The 23,711-nt window shown below is 36.0% G+C and overlaps 1 protein-coding gene across 7 annotated transcripts in view; it reads right to left on the reverse strand.

Moving 5' to 3' along the window:
* Positions 1 to 23,711, reverse strand: part of SUPT3H (SPT3 homolog, SAGA and STAGA complex component) — a 571,256-nt gene that overhangs the window by 298,493 nt on the left and 249,052 nt on the right. For all 7 annotated transcript variants that reach the window (XM_023587587.3, XM_004454205.5, XM_058306818.2 and 4 more), the window contains exon 3: positions 15,560 to 15,644. In XM_023587587.3, coding sequence (XP_023443355.2) covers positions 15,560 to 15,644 — 85 coding nt within the window. The remainder of the gene's footprint in view (positions 1 to 15,559; positions 15,645 to 23,711) is intronic.

The following is a 23,711-nucleotide window of genomic DNA, read 5'->3' on the forward strand; positions in this document are numbered from 1 at the left end:
AAACTCCCCAATCAAAAGGTATAGGCTGAAAGAAAGGATAAAAAGACATAAGCCATCGACATGCTGCTTACAAGAGACTCACGAAAGACACAAGGATACAAACCAGCTGAAAGCGAAAGATGGGAAAGGATATTCCATGCAAATAGTAACCAAAAAAGAGAAGGGGTAGCTATCCTAATGTCAAACAAAACAGACTTTAAATGCAAAAAAGTTTAAGAGATACAAAAGGCATTATATATTAATAAAAGGGACAATCCACTGGGAAGATATAACAGTCATAAATATCTATGCACCTAACCAGGTTGCCCCAAAATACATGAGACAAACTCTGGAAAACTGAAGGGAGAAATAGACATCTCTATAATAATTTTTAGAGACTAAGATACACCACTCATGTCATTAATAGAACAACTAGACAGAAGATCAACAAGGAAATAGAACTTGAACAACATGATAAACAAGTTGGACCTAACAAATATATATAGAATGTTATATCCAAATTTAGCAGGTTAAACTTTCTTCTCAAGTGCCCACAGACCACATGTTAGATCACGATGCAGCTCTCAATAAATAAAAAAAGACTGAAATTATACAAAGCACCTTCCCAAATCATAATGGAATGAAACTGGAAATCAACAACAGACAGGAAAAAGGTAAATTCACAAATATGTGAAGACTAAACAACACACTCCTAAATAATCAACAGGTCAAAGGAGAAATCACAGGTGAAATCAGTAAATATATTGAGACAAATGAAAATGAGAACACAAATTATCAAAACATATGAGATACAGCAAAGGCAGACTTGAGAGGGAAATTTATAGTCTTAAATACCTATATTAAAAAACGAAGAGCTAAACTCAAGGATTTAACTGAACAACTAGAAAAACTAGAAAAAGAACAGCAAAGCAATCCCAAAGCAAACAGAAATAAATAAATAATAAATAATAGAGCAAAAATAAATGAAATTGAGAACAAAAAAACAATAGAGGAAATCAACAAAACTAAGAGCTGGTTCTTTGAGATCAATAAAATTGACAAACCCCTAGCTAGACTAACAAAGAAAAAAAGAGAGAAGATGCAAATAAATATAATCAGAAATGAAAGGGGGGGGAGGGGAATTACAACTAACCCCACAAAAATAAAAGGGGTCATAAGAGGATATTAAAAAAAACTGTGTGGCAGCAAATTAGATGACCTAGATGAAATGGACAAATTCCTAGAAATGTACAATCAACCAACACTGACACTACAAGAAATACAAGAATTTAACCAACCACATTTAAAGAGATTGAATCGGTCATAAAAAATCTCCCAACAAAGAAAAGTCCTGGACCAGATGGCTTTACAGGTAAATTCTACCAAGTATTTCAAAAAGAATTAACACCAATCCTGTTTAAACTCTTCCAAAGAATGGGAAAGGAGGGAAAATTACCCAACATTTTATGAAGCCAACATCACCCTAACACCAAAGCCAGACAGACACTATAAGAAAATTACAGACCAATCTCTCTAATGAACATAGATGTAAAAATTCTCAACAAAATACTTGTAAATCAAATCCAACTACATATCAAAAGACTTCTACATCATGATCAAGTGGGATTTATTCTGGTATGCAAGGCTGGTTCAACAGAAGAAAATCAATGAATGTAATATACCACATTAGCAAAGAGAAGGATAAAAAACACAAGAACATCTCAATCAATGCAGAAAAGGCATTCAACAAAACTTTGCATCATTTCTTGATTAGAACTCTTCAAAAGATTGGACTAGAAGAAAAATTGCTCAATATGATAAAAGACATTGTGGCAGTATGGTATTGTTAATGAGTTCCAAAAATAGATATTGGATAGTGCTTGTAAACTGGTCTGCTCCTCTGGGCATATTAGATTGTATAAGGCTCAGAGGTTTCACTTCAACTTTACTAAATCAAGATTAGGGCTTTTATTTGACCATATTATTAGGGCAACTTGGTTTGAGTCCCGCCTATAGCTAGCCTACAGCTGTGGGCTATATAAATGGATGTTCAATCAAAGATAGGAATGCAAATACATGGAGAAGGAAAACACAGAGAAGCAGATATGTGAGAAAAGGTGAAGGGTTCATTAACAGGCAGAAGCCCTGGGAAGAGAGATGAGCCTGATAGTCTAGAGCTGACTTTGTAAAGAGACCAGAGCAGCTGAGCCCTGAAAGAAATGAGTCCTGAGGGAGAAAGATGAGCCTTATGCCAACCTACAGCCAAGATCAGAAGAAGCTGGGACTACAGAGTCTTAAGAGGAAGACATTGTCTGCCATCTTGCTTCATGTGGCAAATGACTTTGGATAAGAATTTCCCTCTTATGGTACCTTGAGTTGGATTCTTTAGGGCCTTATGAATTTTAAGATTCTACCCCAAAAAATACCTTTTATAAAAGCCAACAGATTTCTGGTACTTTGCATCAGCACCCTTTGGTTGCCTCATACAGGCATAGATGAAAACCCCACAGCCAACATCATACTTAACGGGGAAAGGTTGAAAGTTTTCCCTCTTAAGACTGGGAACAAGACAAAGATGCCCACTGTCACTAATGTTATTTAATGTTATACTAGAAGTTCTAGCTAGAGTAATTAGACAAGAAAAAAAAAATTAAAGTCATCCAAATATGAAAAAAGAAAGTAAAACTCCCTATTTGTAGATGACATGATTCTGTATTTAGAAAAATCTGAAATGTCTACAGCAAAGCTATCTGAGCTAATAAATGAGTTCAGCAAAGTGACAGGATACAAGATCAACATGCAAAAACCATTAATGTTTTGTACACTAGTATTAAACAATCTAAGGAGGAAATCAGGAAAAATTTCCATTTACAATAGCAACAAAAAGACTCAGATACCTAGGAATCAATTTAACCAAAGAAGTACAGGACCTTTTAGTTGCAGAAAACTAAAAAAATATGATAAAGAAATCAGTAAAGACCTAAACAAATGGAAAGACATTCCATGTTCATGGATTGGAAGACTAAATATCATGATGATGTCAATCCTACCCAAACTGATTTATGCAATACCAATCAAAATTCCAACAGCCTACTTTACAGAAATAGAAAAGGCAATTACCAAATTAATTTGGAAGGGAAACTACACCCAAATAGCCAAAACCATTCTTAAAAAGAAGAGCAACATGGGAAGAATTTCACTGCCTGAGTCTAAAATATATTACAAACCTACAGTGGTCAAAAGGCATGGTACTGGCATAAAGATAGAAAAATCTACCAGTGGGATTGAATTGAGAGTCCAGAAACAAACCCTCACCTCTGCAGTCAACTGGTTTTCGACAAATTTACCAAGTCCATATTAATAGGACAAAACAATCTCTTAAACAAAAGGTGCTGGGAGAACTGGATATCTATAACCAAAAGATTGAAAAAGGACCCTATCTCACTCATTCTACAAAAATCAAGTCAAAATCGATCAAAGACATAAATATAAAAGCCAGGAATATAAAACTCCTAGAAGAAAATGTAAGCAAACATTTGAAAGAACTTGTGGTAGATGGTAGTTTCTTGGACCTCACACCCAAAGCACATGCAACAAAAGAAAACATAGATAAATGGGACCTCCTCAAAATTAAATACTTTTGCACCTCACAGGACTTTGTCAAAAGGGTAAAAAGGCAGCCAACTCAATGGGAGAAAATATTTGGAAATCACATGTCCAATAAGGGTTTAATATCCATGATATATGAAGAGATGTTACAACTAAACAATAAAAAGACAAATGACCAAATTTTAAAATGGGCAAAAGACCTGAACAGACATTTGTCCAAGGAAGAAATGCAAATAGCAAAAAAGCACATGAAAAAATGTCCACCATCACTCATGATTAAGGAAATGCAAATTGAGATGAGATATCCTTTCACACCTATCAGAATGGCCACTATGAGAAAGACACAGAACTACAAATGTTGGAGAGGATGTGGAGAGAAAGGAACATTCATTCACTGTTGGTGGGAATGCAGAATGGTACAGCCATTGGGGAGGACTTTTTGGCAGTTCATAAAAAAGCTGAATATAGACTTTCCATGTGACCCTGCAAAACCACTACTGGTATATACCCAGAAGTAATGAGACCAGTGACACGAATAGACATCTGCACACCTATGTGCATAGTGACATTATTCACACTCACCAAAAGTTGGAAACAACCCAGGTTTCTATCAACCAATGAATGGATAAATGTACTGTGGTGTATTCACATGATGGAATATTACACAGCAGTAAGAAGAAATGAAGTTGTAAAGCATATGACAACATGGATGAATCTGGAGGACATTATATTGAATGAAGCAAGCTAGATACAAAAGGGCAATACTGTATAATTATGTCACTATGAACTAAATATATTATGTAACATATTGTATGATTCCTTTTATATAAAATGTAAATATAAATCAATTTATAAAGATAAAATTAGATTACTGGTTATGTGGGGCTAGGGAAGGCATGCTAAGGTGTGTGGAGTTTTTCTTTTTGGAGCAAAGAAATAATTCTAAAAATTTTTGTGATGATGAATGCAAAACATTGTGATTATACTAAAAGCCATTGATTATTTACTTGGGACAGATCATAGTATATATGAATATATCTCAATAAAAATAAATACATGTGTAATAAATACATGTGTAAGAACAGGATAACTATGTAAGAATAGTCACTCTGTCACATGCCTCCACAACTTTGTCTGCATCAAGGCCTAGGCAGTTGTGTGAGTTAGGGGATTTTTTTCTTTTTAAAGCAGCAAAGGTTCACTGGCAGACCCTATTGAGATCACAGCTCCACTGTTCAGAGAGAAGGTTCCCTTCCTCACAGTGTTGGTTTGTGCAGGCTTTTGTTCCATTATAATCTCAAACCTGCTGCTAAAGGATTACTTGGGAACTAGGGTGTGAAAGGATAGGGGAGAAAATTAGGAGAATTCCACACTCTGAGAACTAGAAGTTCCATTTCCTACACCTTGGACCAGAACTGAGAGGTTGTTCCTGGTGATCTCTCCATCCATGCTGACATCCTCTTCTGGATTTCAGACAGCAGTGCATTCAGATCAGGGGATACTCAAGGCCAAAAAAAATAAAACAAAACTTAGTAAATTCACTAGGAGTTCAGTGGTACTTCAAATTCTGGTCTTCTGCTCCAATCTTCCTGCACCTAATTACATCTTAAAATGCTCATATAGTTTTGTTCCATGCATTCTATCTAGGCTTTATAACTGCATTTAGGGGGCAGATAAGTGGATATACTTACTCTACTTTACTCAGAACCAGAACTCCCAAAAGGATGTTTTAATAAAATACACTTGCACACACACAAACATTAGACATAAGGAAGTTTCTTATTTAAGAATCATGTAGTTATTTCAACTAATATTGGAAATAAGGCAGTGATGCCCACTATATTCACTACTTTTCAGCATTTTACTATACGTATTTAGACAGTGCAATTAGACAAAATAAATAAATTAGAGGAATAAGAATGGGTAAAGAAGCAAACTATGTCTGTACAGATGATCTGACAGTATACCTGCAAACCACAAAGAATCTATGATAAAAGTAACTCAAACAATGAAAGAATTCAGTGAAGTTGTAAGAAAATTAACATAAAAAATGATAGTGTCAAATGCACAAACCATAAATGAAGGATGTATTAACAAGAGAAACCCTGTTTAAAAGAGCAATAAAGAAGACTACATATTCAGGAATAAATCGAACAAGAAATGTGTGAAGTCTATGAAATGAAAATATTAAAACACTCCTGAAAGCCATGAAAAGTAGTCTTAAACAAGTGAAATACCATCCTATATTCTTGTAGAGAATGACACAAAATCCTAAAGATGGAGTTTTCCTGATGCTAATTTATAAATTCAATGCAATCTCAATAAAAAATTTTCTGGAGTTAGACAAGCTGACTCAAAATTTATGTGAAAAAATAAACATGCAAGAATAACTGGGAACACTGAATTATACATCTGAATGTAGTTATTAGGGGAAATGTTAGGTTGTATATATGTTACTACAACAAAAACTAATTAAGAAACATAAGACTGCAAAACACAGTGAATCCTAACTATAGTTAATAGCACAATTATAAAAATGTTTTTTCATCAATTGTAACAAATGTATCGCACTAATGTAAAGTCTTAATAAAAGTGTAGTATATGAGCACTGTGTATTTTACGCATGATTTCTCTGTAAACCTACAACTGGGTTTCCCTCTAAGATCGGGAAAAAGACAAAGATGCCCACTATCACTGCTCTTATTTAACATTGTGTTAGAAGTACTTGCTAAAGCACTGAGGCAAGAAAAAGACATAAAAGGCATCCAGATTGGAAAGGAAGAAGCAAAAATTTCACTATTTGCAGATGACATGATCCCATACACAGAAAGCCCTGAGAAATCTATAACAAAGCTTCTAGAACTTATAAATGAGTTCAGTAAAGTTGTAGGTTATAAGATCAATGTGCAAAAATCAGTAGCATTTCTATACACAAATAATGAGCAATCTGATAAGGAAATCAAGAAAAAAATACCATTTACAATAGTAACTAAAAAAATCAAATAGCTAGGAATAAATTTAACTAAAGATGTAAATGACTTCTACACAGAAAACTACAAAACACTCTTAAATGAAACCAAAGAAGACTTAAATAAATAGAAGAATATTCCCTGTTCATGGATAGAAAGACTAATTATCATTAAGATGTCTATCCTACCCAAACTAATCTACAGATTTAATGCAATCCCAATAAAAATTAACACAGCATTTTTTACTGAATTGGAAACATTAACTATGAAATTTATTTGGAATGGCAGGAGGTCCCAAATATCCAAAGACAAATTAAAAAATAAAATAAAGCAGAGGAATCAGACTACCTGGCTTTAAAACATACTACAAAGCTACAGTGGTCAAAACTGCGTGGTATTGGCACAAGGATAGACATACTGACTGATGGAACTGAACTGAGAGTTCTGAAATAGATTCTCGCATATACAGTCATCTGATATTTGACAAGGCCACCAAGCCCACTCAACTGGCAGAGAATGGCCTCTTCAACAAATGGTGCTTGGAGAACTGATATCCATGTTGAAAAGAATGAAAGAGGAAGACCATTTCACATATTATACAAAAATCAACTCAAGACAGATTAAATATCTAAATATAAGAGCCAGGACCATAAATACCTTGGAAGATAATGTAGGGAATCATCTACAGACCTTTTAATAGGAAATAGTTTCATGAACCTCACACCCAAAGCTCAAGCAGTAAAAGAAAAAATAGATAAATGGGACCTCCTCAAAATTAAAAACTTTTGTACCTCAAAGGAGTTTGTCAAGAAAATGGAAATACAGCCTACCCAATGAGAGAAAATATTTGGTAACCATATATCTGATAGGAGTCTAATATCCAGCATATATAAAGAAGTCCCACATCTTGAAAATAAAAAGATAAACAACCCATTTAAAAAAATGGGCAAGTGATTTGAATAGACACTTCTCCAAAGAAGAAATACAAATGGCTAAAATGCATGTGAAAAAATGTTCAACATCACTAGCTATTAGAGAAATGCAAATAAAAACTACAATGAGATAACATCTTACACCCATTAGACTGGTGGCCATTAAAAAAAACAGACAGCTCCAAGTGTTGAAGAGGATGTAGAGGAATGGGAACCCTCATGTACTGCTGGTAGGAATGTAGACTGGTCCAGCCATTATGGAGGACAGTTTGGCAGTTCCTCAAAAAACTAACTAGAGATCTGCCATATGACCCAGCAATTCCACTGCTGGGTATATACCCAGGAAAACTGAAAGCAAAGACACGAACAGATACATGCACACCAATGTTCCAGTGGCATTATTCACTTTTGTCAAAACTTGGAATCGACCCAAATGCCCATCAACTGATGAATGGATAAATAAAATATGATATATACATACAATGCAATATTACTCAGCTGTAAGAAGGAATACAGTACTAACACAAGGGATAACATGGATGAATCTTGGGGACTTATGTTGAGTGAAGCAAGCTAGGCATTGAAGGGCAAATATTAAATGACCTCTCTGATATGAATTAAGCAAATTGAGCCAACCCAGAGAGCTAGAGCTTGGAAGACAGGTTTACAGGAAATAGAAAGGGAGAAGAAGGTTGGGAGCCAATGCCAATATGGGCAAAATCTATGATAAGGTGGAAGTGAGTAGTTGTGCAATGAAGGGATATGACAGGGGTGTAGGGATACTATTGGGTTGGAGGATGCAAGCTTGACAGGGGGGTAGAGTGAGGAGGATGGGTTGGATGATCCATGAAACTGGGGGAAGGGCTGGGAGAGGGAGCAAGTGAACTTTGGGGATTAGCAGGTATGTGGTTGAAACTAGTGTTGAGAAAGCCTTCTTGGCAATATGACAAGGAAGGTTACTGGTTTAGGGTGTTGGATGGGGGCGCATTTGGGAGAGGGCACACCTGGGACAGTCTTCTAGAGATGGTGCGAGTGATTACTTTGTCATACTACGTTGTAGCAGTGCTGGAGACAAACATAATGAGCGGGAAGTAGTTGGACTCCCATCCTCGGGAGGCCTGATATGTTCTCAAACAGAGGGAAGGGTGTCTCCTGAGAGCATGGGCAGTTCCTAACAGGGGAGGACAGACTAGTGTGTTAAGCTCTCAGCGTTGTTGCAAGTATTTATGGATCTTGTCCTTCAAGGAGTAAAGCCTGGTGGTCACCGTGAGCTCCAAGGGGAGAGGGAGGGAGGAATAGAATAGATGGAAGAGGGACTATTTAGAGGGCAATGGCAGTGTTCTGCATGCAATGATGGATCTAGGACATGTTAAAATTCATCAAAAATTTTATAAAAGTGTATGGTCTAGAGTGAAAACCATAATGTGAACCATTGGCCATAGTTGGTAGCTATGGTTTAATATTTGTGCACCAGATGTGGCAAATGTACCATCCACACATAAAAAGGTTATTGATACAGGAAGGGGGAAAAGGGAGAGGATGGGAATTCCCTATAGTCTGTATGTGATTTTACTGTGAACTAAAACTTTGAAGACAAAATGAAAAAAAAGTAAGACATTGGGGTAGAAACAGAAGAAAATCCCACTGTACATACAGGACAGATATTACAGTGATTAAAGGCAAAATGGCAAAAAAAATTTTTTTTTAATATTTTTCATTATTTTTTAAGATCCCAATCTTTTTACTTCATTTTAGTTTCAGTTTTTCTAAATTATTATGTATTTTATTTCTTACATTTAAACCTATCATTATTTTATTTTCCTAATAGTTATATTTGGTGATATTTGAGGCTTCATTTTTTAAGTTTTGGATCACAGAAGCATTACAACTATGGCAGGGGAGGATCACTGGTGTGTGGTGTCAGTGATGGGGCATACATAGGAGGAAGTTCACCTGAGCATGTATATATATAAATGTGTTCAAGTGTTCATGGGTCATTGCCATGGTGGGTAGAGATTCACACCACAAGTGAAAGAATATTGAATTCCCATCCTGAGGAGCTCTGCCGCATTCTCTAATGGAAGAGCAACAATCACCCATGTACAGTGGCCCATTGGTGGACCCTTGATATTTACAACTATCCTTATGAGCTTTTGTTCCTGAAGGTGCAACATAGCCTAATGTTGGAAGATGCCTAAGAATGAGAGCCTCCCTGTTGCTCAAAGGTGGTCTCTCTCTGACCCAAACTCAGCATATAAAATGCATTGGCTACCCCCGCCCCCAGCGTGGGACATGACTCCTGGGGATGAACTTCCCTGGCACCGAGGGATTACTATTGGCACCAATGAGCAATGCAACTGGAAAAAGACCTTGAATAAAAAGGGGAAAAGGTAAAGACAAATGAATTTATATGACTAAGAGACTTCAAAATGAGTCAGGAGGTCTTCCCAGAGGTAATGCCTATATATGTCTCAGTAGGATCTCATAGACGGCCAAAGTAGATATTACCCCAAATAGTGGGGCTGCTAAGGGCTCTGGAGTCACCGAGATCCTATGGTCACAGCAGAGAGCACTGGAGGTTGGTGCCTTGCCAGTGGGCCCTACTTTGGAGTTTGTGCTCCCTAGTGTAACAGAGCTGAATTCAGATATGACTTCTCTATACATGCCTCTTCTGTCCCCTCTATTTGAACCAATAGTTGGTGCTGGAGTTGGTAGGTATACATCCAAGATACTTGAATCTCCAGGCTGTCCATGTGCCAGCTGGGCCCTGAGGCCCAGCAGAGTTGCAACACCTACTGTCCAGTTCATTGGACTCACCCAGGACAACTAACAAGGAGGTAAAGATGGACAAGCACCACACCAAGAAACCAAGAGAGTCTAAAACTGTAAGTAAGAGAGTCCCATCCAGGGAAGCGGACTTGGCTCAATGAACAAAGCATCCGCCCACCACATGGGAGGTCTGCGGTTCAAACCCAGGACCTCCTTGACCCATGTGGAGCTGGCCCACATGCAGTGCTGATATGCACAAGGACTGCCATGACACGAAAGGTGTCCCCGTGTAGGGGAGTCCCACAAACAAGGAGCGCACCCTGTAAGGAGAGCCGCCCAGCGTGAAAGAAAAGTCCAGCCTGCCCAGGAGTGGCACCACACAACACGGAGAGCTGATGCAGCAAGATGATGCAACCAAAAGAGACACAGATTCCCAGGCTGCTGACAAGAATAGAAGTGGACACAAAAGAACACACAGCAACTGGACACAGATATCAGACAACTGGGGCGGGGGGAGGAGGGAGAGAAATAAATAAAAATTAATCTTGAATTTAAAAAAAGAGTCCCATCCATCAGCCATATGGAACTGAAAGCCTCTCACAATTGGAGGTGGAGTGGGTATCACCATTCCTGAATCCTCAGGATTGGGGAAAGAATGATGGATTAGAGTAGACTTACTGGTATTCTTATATAGACTTATTGTGATTCTAGTGATGGAAGAACTTTTATAATTGATGTGGAGGCAGTGGCTACTCGAGGTTCTGAGGGGAGGGAGATGGAAAACCAGGTGTAAAATGGGGACATTTTTGGGACTTAGGAATTTTCCTGAATGACACTGCAATGATAGATATAAGCCTTTATATATCTGGTCAAAACTTATAAAATTGTGCAGGACAGAGTATAAACTACAATGTAAACTATAATCCATATTTAATGGCAATGCTCCAAAATGTATTCATTAATTGTAACACTAATGAAGCATGTTCTTAATGTGGGAAAATGTGGGAGGGGTTGGGAGTGGGGCATATGGGAGTCCCCTATATTTTTTATGTAACATTTATGTAACCTAAGTATCTTTTTTAAAAAATTATGAAGTATATTAGAAAATAGATTACACATCTATTTTCTAAATAAAATTTTTAATAGATTTTTTCTAAATGATTTTTTTAAAATGAATATAAACATGAGAAGGAAATATGGGTGAATTCTTCCTTAAACTTGGGTATAGGAGAAAGTTTTTGATGACTTAAAATCTAAATGCAATGAAAGAGCAACTGATAAATTTGACTATGTTAAAATTTAAAAATCTGCATGGCATAAAAATGTAGTGAACAAAGAGAAAAGGCAACTGACACATTAGAAGGATATATTTATGTCATATACCAAAAGCATGGGACAGAGGTCCTAAACCTTGAGAACAACAGGAAAGGAAAATTCACATGCAAAAAGATAAAAATGGCCATTAAACAAATGAAAAATGTTAAATTCGCCCATAATTAGAAAAAATATAAATTTAAAAACTCATATATAGCTTCTCATCCACAGACAAACATACATTTAAAATATGTACTCTTTGATTGTGGAAATGAATTTGATAACAACCCTTGTGGGGATAGAGGAAATGAGGCAATACGTATAAATACTACATATGCATATCACACTTTATGCTTTAATCCCAATTCTAGAACTTTTCCCTTAAGTTATACTTTGAACAATATGGAAATACATTCATATAATATATTCACTGCAGCATTGTTAACATTTGAAAATATAGGGAACAATCTAAATGCCCACACATAGGAGAGCTGTTGAATCAGTTTTGGTACTGCCACAAAATGGAGTACAATGCAGTTATAAAAAGGAATGAGGAAGATCTCTATGAACTCAGAAGACATGATATCCAAGATATACCATTACACTACAAAAGCAAAATGCAAAAGAATAAAGTGTGTCATACTTCACATAAGAAAGATATAAGAAAATATACAATATACACCTATCTTTTCTTGGACAAAGGAAACACAATAGGGAAGTGATGTGGCTCAAGTGATAGGCCTCCTACGTTCCAAATGAGAGGACCCAGGTTCAATCCCTGGGGCCTCCTGGTGAAAAAGAAGAAGAGAAAGCATGCCTGCATGGGGAACCAGTACCAGCATGGTGACCCAAGTGCCTACATGTGAGCTGAGATCCTGCGTGGTGAGCCAAGTGTCCACCCAAGTGCCTGTGTGGCAAGCCTAGTGTGGTGAGCCAGTTCCCACGTGGTAAGCTGAGTGCCTGCACAGTGAGCCAGTGCCCGTGCAAGTGAGTCACACATGAAGACGATGACGCAACAGAAGAGAGATGAAGGGGAGAATCAAGGTGAAGCATGGCAGAGACCAGGAACTAAGGTGGCACAATAGACAGGGGAACTCTCTCCACATCAGAGGTTCCCAGGATCGAATCTTGGTGACTCCTAGAGGAGGAAAAATGAGAAGAGAAGACAAAAAGAGAAATACATACATAAGATCACACAGTGAATGGACACAGACAGCAAAAACAGCAGAACAGGGGAGGTTGAGGGTGAGGGGGAAGGGGGAAATAAATAAATAAATCTTTAAAAAAGGAACACAACAAAGATAAACTGGCAATTCTAGGAAATGGTTACTTACAGGTGACTTGAAGGAAAGGTGTAGTAAAAAGGGATAGAACAGTTGATATTTTGCTGAGTGTATCTTTTTTATACATCTTTGACTTTTGGAATCATAGTAATATTTCACATAATCCAAACAACATAGGTGGAACCCAAATTGGAATATAAACAGAAAGAAATGAACCTAACTGTACTACAACATGTATACAACACAACCAAACTACAGAGAAAGGGAAAGAAAAGAATAAACATATATAACTTTGGGGGAAAATTTTGATTAAATGCTGTGAGGTTAAAGATAAAACAAAGTATACATAAACATTACTCTCATTGCTAAATTTGCTTCTCATTACAGCATGGATTAACAATTCTGAAACTACTTTACATATATGCTACCTAGAACAAATATGTAAGTTGACTGTAGATAAGAATTAGGTGTCTCACTGTCTTGAATAAGAAGTTACAAATAAGCAAACTGGGAATGCAAGAATTAACTTTGTAGCCTGGGACTAGAGTTGGAAGTTGCAGTTTGAAACTCATACTATTTATATACACAAATGAACACACACATACATAAAGAAATAGAGCAATAAATATAGAAATGTATGTATCCAGAGTAATTATACATACATTACAGTAAAGGCACCTAGTGCCCAGATCTTGGTTTCTAAATACTACATTCAAATAAAAAAACCCCAGGGTTCTGTGGTGAAATAGTTGATTCTACAGCTAGGTCAGGAAAAACACAATATGAGTCTGGAGCACCTTGTGGTGTCAGCAAGTAATGATACGCTCATAAAAGAAAGGGGACTCGTTGGAAGGACATAGGTGCGAACCTGCAAATGTTCCCAGCGGCCAATAATAGAACAATTTGAGTAAAAAAAAAAAATGATAACATTGGACAATGATCCCAAGATTAAAATTTAAATTTCTATTAGTCCACATAGATATACATAAAAAACTGAATAAACAAAGAATTCCAATAATAAGTGTAAAAGGCAAGAAGGAAACAGAAAATAATCATTAGGTGAAAACCATAGTAATAACTTTCTTAGACAAAATCTACTAATGGATGCTAAATATGGGCAAAAAATTTCAGGAAACAATATTTCTGTGGTCACAAAGTATGTCTCCCAAGATGCTTATTAAACACAAAATAAAAAATAATAACTTTAGAGTAGGAAAATTTAGCATATACTACTGTAGCAGTTTGATATAGTTATGAATTCCTAAAGTAGATATTGGATTATGTTTGTAATCTGGTCTGTACCTAGGTATGATTAAGTTATGATTAGGGCTTTGATTGGGCCACATCATTAGGGTGTTGAGCTCCTACCCTTTGGTAGGTGGGGACTCATAGATAAAAGGCATGGCAAAGGACAGAGTTGAACGTTTCTGATGTTGGAATTTTGATATTGGAGTTCGATGCTGAAGTCTTAAGCCGGAGCCCCAGGAAGTTAGCATGCAGAAGAAAGAGAAGCCCCGAAAGAGAGGACCTGAGCCAGGAGAAGAACACAGAGGAATAGAGATGGCTCCTTAGATACGGCAGAAACCCCAGGGAGAGAGACAGAGCCATTCACCTGATAGTCTACAGCTGACCTTGGGGAGCAGGGCAAAGTCTAGACAGTCTCATAGTCTACAGCTGACCTTGTGGAGAAAACAGAGGAGTTGAGTCCAGAGGAACCCAGGAAGCCTGAACCCTCACAGAGGTCAGCAGCCATCTTGCTCCAATATGTGAAAATAGACTTTGGTGAGGGAAGTAAATTATGCTTTTTGGCCTGATATCTGTAAGCTCCTACCCCAAATAAATACCCTTTATAAAAATCAACCAATTTCTGGTATTTTGCATCAGTTGACTAATACAACTACTACGACCAAGTTATTAAGGTTACTTTACAAATAGTAAGACATAAGAATGTGAATGAATCCCTTGACATGGTGCAATGAAAAGGAGCATCTGTGGTCCTTCTGTGGAAATTTTGCTAAAAAAAACACATAACCATAAGAAAACATTAGAACAACCCAAATAAAGAAGCATGATACAAAATAACTAACCTGTACTTTTCAAAAGTGTCAAGATGATAAAAGAAAAGGAAAGACTGAGGAACTATCATATATAGGAAGAGATGACAAAGACAGGATGGCATCCTAGATAAAATGCTAGAACAGAGAAGGGAAAACTGACAAAATTCGAATAAGGTAGTTAATAGTATATTAATATTCATTTTCTGGTTTCAATCATTGTACTATAGTTACATAAATACTGACATTAGAGGAAGCTGGATGAAGGGGATACAAGAATTCTCTATAGCTTTGTAATTTCCCTGTTAATCAAAAATTCGCTCAAAATGAAGTTAAAAGTTTTGAAAAAACTAAACCGATATAAAGCATATCAGCAGGGACCAGGGAGGGGTATAACAGTACTAGCTGTAAAGAGAACAAGGAATCTTTTTGGATGATGGAAATTTTCTATATCATGATTGTCTTGCTGGTTATATAACTATATTCAGTTGTCAAACTCATTGAAATATGCACTTAAATAAACTGAATTTTATTATATGTAAATTATACCTCAATAAATTTGACAAGAAAAGGATTCCAGGTGTAAAAATATTTTTAAAAGTGTTGGAATACAGAGGAGTGATACAAAATAAGATTATATATGCTCTTACCAGATTAATTAACTGAGTGTGCACCACATCTTCTACCAAAACTGCTGTTTCATGAAGAGGCCTCCTAGCATCACCTAAAGAAAACCTACAAAAAAATTAAATATGCCAATATTAAAGACTGAAACTAAGTAAAGCAAAAGTGAAAGATACTTAATATAAGACTCTGCTTGATAAAAAATATAAAGAAAATGCATCTTTCCTAATGAGCAATACATTCCAAAGAAAAGTACACTGTTATGTATGTTCTTTCCTGATTTCTGTAGTATTTTTTAAAACAGCATTTACTGTTTTCAAAATGCAAAATGCTAATAACTACTCTATGATATTGACAACAAGAAACTCAAGCTGCCACATCCAAACTAGCAATTCAAGAACCAAAGTAACAGCAAATTATAAAAGCTATGTGATGTAATCAAAATGAATGTTGCTAAGAAAATTTTACGCAAATGCCATTTAAATTATAATTTCCAATCACATACAAGCAAAGTATTAAGAATGGATTAAAAAATTGACCTTAAAAGTCCTATTCCCAAATTTTTGACAACATAGACAACATAGTCAAAAAGATTCATAGAAAATACCTTACTGGCAAAGAATGTCTGAAAATGCACAACAATATATAAATTACTTATTTTTAAAGTATGCCTTAACTAGCAGTAAAGAAAACAAACCAGATGTCAGATAAGATGTGAAAATACAGTTCCACAGGGTAAAAAGCACTGGAGCCAAAAGATGGAAGGCATCTAGTTATTCATAGCAGCCTAGATTCTGAATTTGAAATAGCATAATACTCAAGATATAGAAAAGAATTCTGATACTCCAAGCAAGATAAAGGGGTCAGTCTAAAGAACCCAATATAAAGCTGGAAAACCTGACACCCAGTGGTGGTGATATCTTCATTGTGTGAACTACGAAAATACCCAGACCACAGAAGACACTGCATTATCTCAGCCAAGTCATTGAGTAGAAGAAAAGAAAAAGAAAAAAAAAAGAAAGAAAAAAACATTCACTGAGAATTGTTAAACACAAATTCATATTCATTACTGCTGTCAGTTACCCACACAGGCAAAAAAAAAAAATCAATGCATAAATTAAAGTGATTCTATATTTACAGAACCATAGGTACCTGGCACAGACAAAAGCAATCATCTCTTGAAGAACATACTTTAAACCAAAACTTGAAAGAATTATCAGGATGACATATCAAGGACTTTAAGTTCAAAATAAAAACTCACTACATATGCATAAGAAAGTAAGTCTTCATGAGTGAGAATAAGCAGAAACAACAAACTTCAGGACACCCACAAAGCCTGTAGATACTGGAACAATCATATAAAATAAACATATTAACTTCATGATTCATGTTCTTTTTAAAAAATGAAGTGAAAATATATGTAGGTGGGAAAAGTATACGTAGGAACAAAAAAGCATCAAAATTGGTTAGTCATATTTGAAAAAGCACCAGAGATACAAATGAAAACTATGATAATTGATTTTTAAAAAAAAGATTTTTTTTTTAACTAGCAGAGCTATTATATGGGTATGACAGTGTTTGAAAGGTAAAGGCTAAGGTCATGCATACCAGAAGGGAAGCTAAAAAATGTAACATGGGACTGTGTAAGACAGTGAAACCTCAGGTAAAACACAAAAATGGTTGACATTTCACATATAAGACTGTTTTTACAAAATATAAACACAAATATTCTAGAGAAAAGGAAACAGAATAGCAGCTATGTATGGCAGGGGAAGCACAGAAAGACTGAGAGGTGATGAGTTTGTTTTTTAGTATTATTGTTGGAATACTGAAAATTGTATAAAAAATGATTGAAGGGATCAATGTAGACATATGTGATTATATGGAATTCCATTGTTTGTACACTTTGGATGGATTTATACTTTATTAATATTTAACAAAATTGATTTGCTGAAAAAAAAATAGATCTGAAGGATTTACATGAATCTAAAAATACAATTAGTGTTCAGGACAACAGATCTGAGGAAATTACCCAAAATGCAGCATGGGTAATAACAGATTATGCCAAAAATCTGCATACTGTGGTGAAATGGTAAGTATCAAGAAAAATATAAATGACCAAACCCGACTCAAGGAGAAATAAAAAATATGAATAGAAATGTAACTTTTAAATAAATCAAATCAGCAGTTAAAAACAAAACAAAACAAAACAAAAACCCTTATTTGTAATATTCTACCAAACATTCTAAGAACAGGTTATTTTAATTTTATACAACTCTTTTAAAGAATAAACAATGAAAGATATTCCCCAACTTATTTTTTAAGACTTTATAGCATAATTTTGTCATCAAAACTAGAAAAGGACCATAAAAGACAGGAAAATTGCTGATAAATTTTACTCATGGACATAAACAAAACATTAATAAAATATTAGCCAACTGAATATTTTAATGTATTTTTAAAAATAATATGTCATGACCAAGTTAGGTTTATCCCAGGAAAACAAGGGCACAGCATAAAATAATTTATTAATACAAAACAACTTTTAAAGATGAAAAGAGGAAAACTTTCTAAATCTATTGATAGAAATCACTCAACAAAATTCAACAAGCACTCATGACAAAAACATTTAGCAAACTAAGACTAAAAGGGAACTTACTTCATCTGATAAAGGGAATCTTCCAATGACCCTATCAGAAAGAACATACTCTGAATTATTCATTCCTTTGAAATTCAGACCAATATTATGGATGCCCACTATCACACTTCTACTCAATACAATACTGAAAATTGCATCCAAACCAGTAAGACAGGAAAATATCTAAATAATATAAGCATTGGAAAGGAGAAAAATTAAACTTTCCTTATTCATAGATAATCTGAGTATCTATACAGAAAACCCCAAAAAAGCTAAAGATGGATTATTTGAAACAATAAAAGAAATTAGCAGGTTTTCTAGCTATAAGATTGATCTACAAAAATCAATTGCATTCCATTCAGTATCAACAAAAAGTCACAAGGTGCAATTAAAAATAAATGCAAAATGATTCTAAAATTCACTGGAAAGAGCCAAGAGTCAAGAATAGACAAGCCTCCCTTGAAGAACTAGTTGGGGGAATATGTCCTACAAGACTTATTATAAAGCTACAGTAGTTAAGACAGTGTATTATCAATGCAAGGGTAGGCAAATAAACCATAGAACAGAAACAGAGTACAAAGCCCACATTAGAAAATAAACTCCACCTGGGCAAAAATCCTCTGTTGTTGTGTTAATTGACAGGTACAGTATTCAAGTTTTTGGACTGCCTGAACAATGTTTCCCTTCCATCAATTCTCAGTGTAGAAAAAGTACAAAGTTATCAAAGTTAACTGTTCAGAGCAAGGCACAATTCATTAACTGCTAAAATATAAAACTATATATTCAATTCCCATTTCCAGTAAAAAGAGTTATTTAAAAATACTTATGTCAATAATATGTACAAATGAATAGCAAGCTTTACTTCAGGCTTTTGTAATAACGTTAGAACTTATATAGTAAATACAATCCTCAAAAGAATAAACTGAAAAAGTGCCCAAAGCCCAGATTAGTGATTTTTAATTTCCAGAGTTGTTGACACTTCGGCATTTCTTCCACAGTTTCTCTCACATTACTTCTGCCTCCCCTTTCCGCTTCCCACACACAAAGAAAGCTAGATATTAGTCTAGTGGTTTTTGCAGACGGAAATGAAACCACTGTACCTAGTGATAGTTGCTTCCTTTTTGCTCTGTCGTGTATATATTTCTAAGGCACTGAAGAAAAAGAATCCAAGTACCTGATATTTATTACAAATCTTCAGATTTTTTCCCCTTTACAGACAGACCTCACCATTCACTGGCGCCTTGACTGATTCACAATGGATTTAGTCCCAGCCGATGGAGTCCGATACCCAATCCCTACACATACCTCCTAGCTGGTAACACCAGTAGTAGTAGACTAGTCTCTACTTAAAATTTCAGGAAACTTTCCTGAAAAGGTTGAGTCTCTCCTGGTCTTCTACAGTAACTATTAGAGAGCAATCCTGCTGGACTCAGTACTAAGGTATGACAGTGGCAGGGCCACTTAACCCTACCTTCTCATTCAGAGCACAATTGGTTTTATTCAATCCAAGTAACAAATGATCTCACTGAATACTAGGGCAGCTAATTCTGCAATTCCCTTGTGAGATGCCTAATGAAATAAATGAGACCCTTCCTGAGGTGAAGTTAGACTCCTTGTTGTGTACACTTACATTTAGATACAAGAGGATGCTGAACAAAACCATGGGATATGATTCTAAAAACTTTTCAGAATTTATGACTTAGCCATTTACTATTTTTGCATGCAGCATAGTTGAAAATTGGGGGAGATACTTTAAATAGACACCTATTAAAGAAAAAGAAATCCATATATAGAAATTGACAGAATAAAACAGAAAAAGAACTAGAGACATTTCCAAATCATAGAAACCAAATTTTAAAAATATACACTGAATCTGACTATAGTTATTTTGTGTTCTTAAAAAACAGCAACCCCACTTTCAGTTTATAACATCAATAACAAAAAAAAAAAATTTTTTTTTAAGGAAAATGCTCGATATTTGCTTATCTTACTCGGTTAAGGCCTATTTGACATATTTAATTAGTAATCTATGCCAACATCTTTTCCAAGTATGGCAATGCACTTTTAATCTCTCTATAAAATCTAAAGCATCATTTCACTTGACCAGTCATCCGCTACCCTCCAGACTCTATGCACATATTTTTTGATGTATCCATAGACCCATTCATTCTCTTCTCATCCACTTATCCTCAACGTCAAAACACAATGAACTCCAAATTCTCTGAATGGCATAAGCCATCAGAAAAAATATTTTTGAACAAGCACATGAAATATGTATTTATTTCTTTATAAGTTATATAAAAGAATATATTAGTACAAAGGCATAGTAGAAAGCATAAACACGCAAGAGAAATTTAAAGGGTAAAATAAGACTGCACTTTTAAGATAAATATTATTTTATTTCTTTACATGTGAAAACATTTTTGCCTCACTAAAATATATAAAGGACTGTTATTAGGATGGCCAACCATCCTAGTCTGCCTGTGAATGAGGAGTTTCTCAAATTATTCTCTTCCAAATAAATTGACATAATAGTACCTGGTCATGACATAGTTTTTACAAAAAGGGACAAGGCAGAAAAAGTTTCTTTTCTCCAGGGAATGACTGAATAATGACTAAATCTTGAATATTTGTTTTCAAACAATTACCTTTATTATGTCAGTTCTAGGGTATGGAAACAGAAATAGTATGTGAGAAATTCATAGCTGATGGTTTCATATGCTCTGAAGTTGAGGGTGAAGTCCATGAATGTCAGCGGCTGAGGAGTAGCTGCTCAGCTCCCATTCAGGGGGGGAAATAGCGCTCAGCTGAGTGAATTGCCAGGGATGTGCAGAAAAAACATTCACATGGCAAATAACCAACAAAGGAAGATTACAATAATGCAGTTTAAAGTCCCACTGTATAGTGGCCATCAGCTATAAAGAAAGGGAAGTCAGGAATTTTGAAAACAAATTAGAATGGAAGTTAGATGATCTGGTTCTAGTTCCTACATTGCACTAAGTAGTAATGTAGGTAACCTTGGGTAAGTAATTTCCCTGTGTGCCTCAGTTCATCAACCATAAAAGAGAGGATAGGATTAGATAATTTTAAAGATGCTGATGATGGCTTGGAACTGTATGCACCACCAGAAAATCATGTTCTTAAAACTAATCCATTCCTGTGGGTGTAAACCTATTTTAAGTATAACTTTTTTTATGAGGCTACTTGAATTAAGGTGTGACCCACCTCACTGAGGATGGTTCTTAATATAATCACTGAAATCTTTTATAAACAGGAGAGAGAGAGAGAGGGAGAGAGAGGGGAGAGAAAGAGGGAGAGAGAGAGGGAGAGAGATCCATGAAAGCAAGAAGGTGAAAGCAAGGAAAGCCAAAATGAATGGAGAGACCAGCAGACACTGCTGTATGCCTTGCCATGTGGCAGCAGCTCTTGGAATCGTCTTGATGATGCCTTATTTGGACATTCTCATGGCCTCATACTCTAAAGTAATATATTCCCATTGTTTTAAGACAATTTCAGGGTATCTGCTTTGAAGCAGCCTAGGAAATTAAAACAGATGCCTTTACAGATACCTGATTTTGGCCTATAAAAGCTGCTATCAACCCTTAAATATCAAGCAATTCTGTATTCAAGAGTAAGAGAAAAATATTATTGGGAATATTAAATCTTACAGAGTAAGTTGGGTAATAATCATGAAGTTAATAGGAAAGAAACAAGAAAATAGATAACAGAATTAAATAAATGAATAAATATGAGTGGAAAAAGGGCAATTAAGCTATAATTTATTCCTGATTCTTATGCATGAAACTAGTTTCCAGAAAACATTCAATTGCCCCTTAAAGAACTTAAGAAAAAAAGGGATAAAGTAGTGAATTTATCGGGGCTATTATCACATGATTTTTTTAAAAAATTTATTTCTCTCCCCTTCCCCACCCCAGCTGTCTGCTCTCTGTATCTATTTGCTGTGTGTTCTTCTTTGTCCGCTTCTGTTGTTGTCAGCAGCACGGGAATCTGTGTTTCTTTTTTTGCGTCATCTTGTCGTGTCAGCTTTCCGGGTGCGGCACCATTCTTGGGCAGGCTGGACTTTCTTTCGCGCTGGGCTGCTCTCCTTATGGGGAGCATTCCTTGCGTGTGGGGCTCCCCTATGCGGGGGACACCCCTGCGTGGCACAGTACTCCTTGTGCATATCAGCACTGTGTGGGGGCCAGCTCCATACAGGTCAAGGAGACCCGGGGTTTGAACCGCAGACCTCCTATGTGGTAGACGGACACCCTAACCACTGGGCCAAGTCCATTTCCCATCACATGATTTTATACTATTATTTTTTATATTATTCTTTCTGAGTTTAACAGGGCGCACCATTGAGTCTAAAATAATTTTAAGCCCTGATTTAAGAAAAGAAGGAAAGGATCTGATTTTATTTTAATTGAAGAGACATTGAAAAAGAAGCAAGGGGGTGGGTATGTTTGGTAATAATCTGTAACACAAGAGCTTGCTGGACGAGTCACCAAGAATACAAGGTCCACAAGGCATCCAAGAACCAAACATAAAAGTGAAGACAAGGAGATGTTTCTTTACTCTCATGTGCATGTTGTCTTGGATGCTGAGTTGCTTTTAGTACTTACCACTGGCTACAAACTCTAATGTGGTTAAATTATTCTGGATGCTGTGGTTAAGTAATTGCTGTGGTTCTGGAAGCTAGTTACTTTTTTAAAAATTTTATTAGCTCTGGGTTTTTGGATGTTTTGTGACCTCAGGTAATTGACGTTACCTTGGAATGGACACTGTATGATTACTGCTTGGTAAGAAGGCCCTGGGTGACTCTATCACCAACAGAAAGTGTCCTTTTTCCCTTCACCACTTATTTGATTATACTTTTATAGGCTAGGTATTATTATAACACCCAGGAATTTCTCCTAACTGGAATTAGAACAAATAATTGGCTAGAGCCCTAACATACACTCTAGTAAGCTAACCTGGCACTAGACAGTACATGCAAACACATTTATGTTGTTTATGTCATTCTTACTCAATACTTGTTGAGACAGATTTACGCACTGTCCACAGAGGGGGAAAAACAACTGCAGAAATTTGGCCATGATCAGTCATTTAAGGAAATCAGTTGGTAATAAACACATGCAAATTATCTTTACTCTTCAATTTTCAATACTTCTACTCTCTACAACTCCATGATTTTATCAACCTATTTTTTGTTTGTTTGAGTTTGTTTGGGTTTTAAGGTACTGGGGGCCAGGGATTAAACACAGGACCTCATATGTGGGAAGCCAGCACTCAACAACTGAGGCACATCAGCTACCCTGAGTTGTTTTTTTTTGTCTGTTTAGCTTCCTCTTCTGTCTGCTCATTGCTTCTGCTCATTGTGTTCATTCATTTTCTACACTCATTGTCTGCTCTTCTTCTTTACGAGGCACCAGGAACCAAACCTGGGATACCTCTCATGTGAGAGGCAGGCACCCAATTATTTGAGTCACGTCCACTCCCATTTTTTGTTTTTGTCCCCTCTGGAGGTACTGGGAACCGAA

The sequence above is a fragment of the Dasypus novemcinctus genome, chromosome 11 (assembly GCF_030445035.2).
Source record: "Dasypus novemcinctus isolate mDasNov1 chromosome 11, mDasNov1.1.hap2, whole genome shotgun sequence".
Lineage (NCBI taxonomy): Eukaryota > Metazoa > Chordata > Mammalia > Cingulata > Dasypodidae > Dasypus > Dasypus novemcinctus.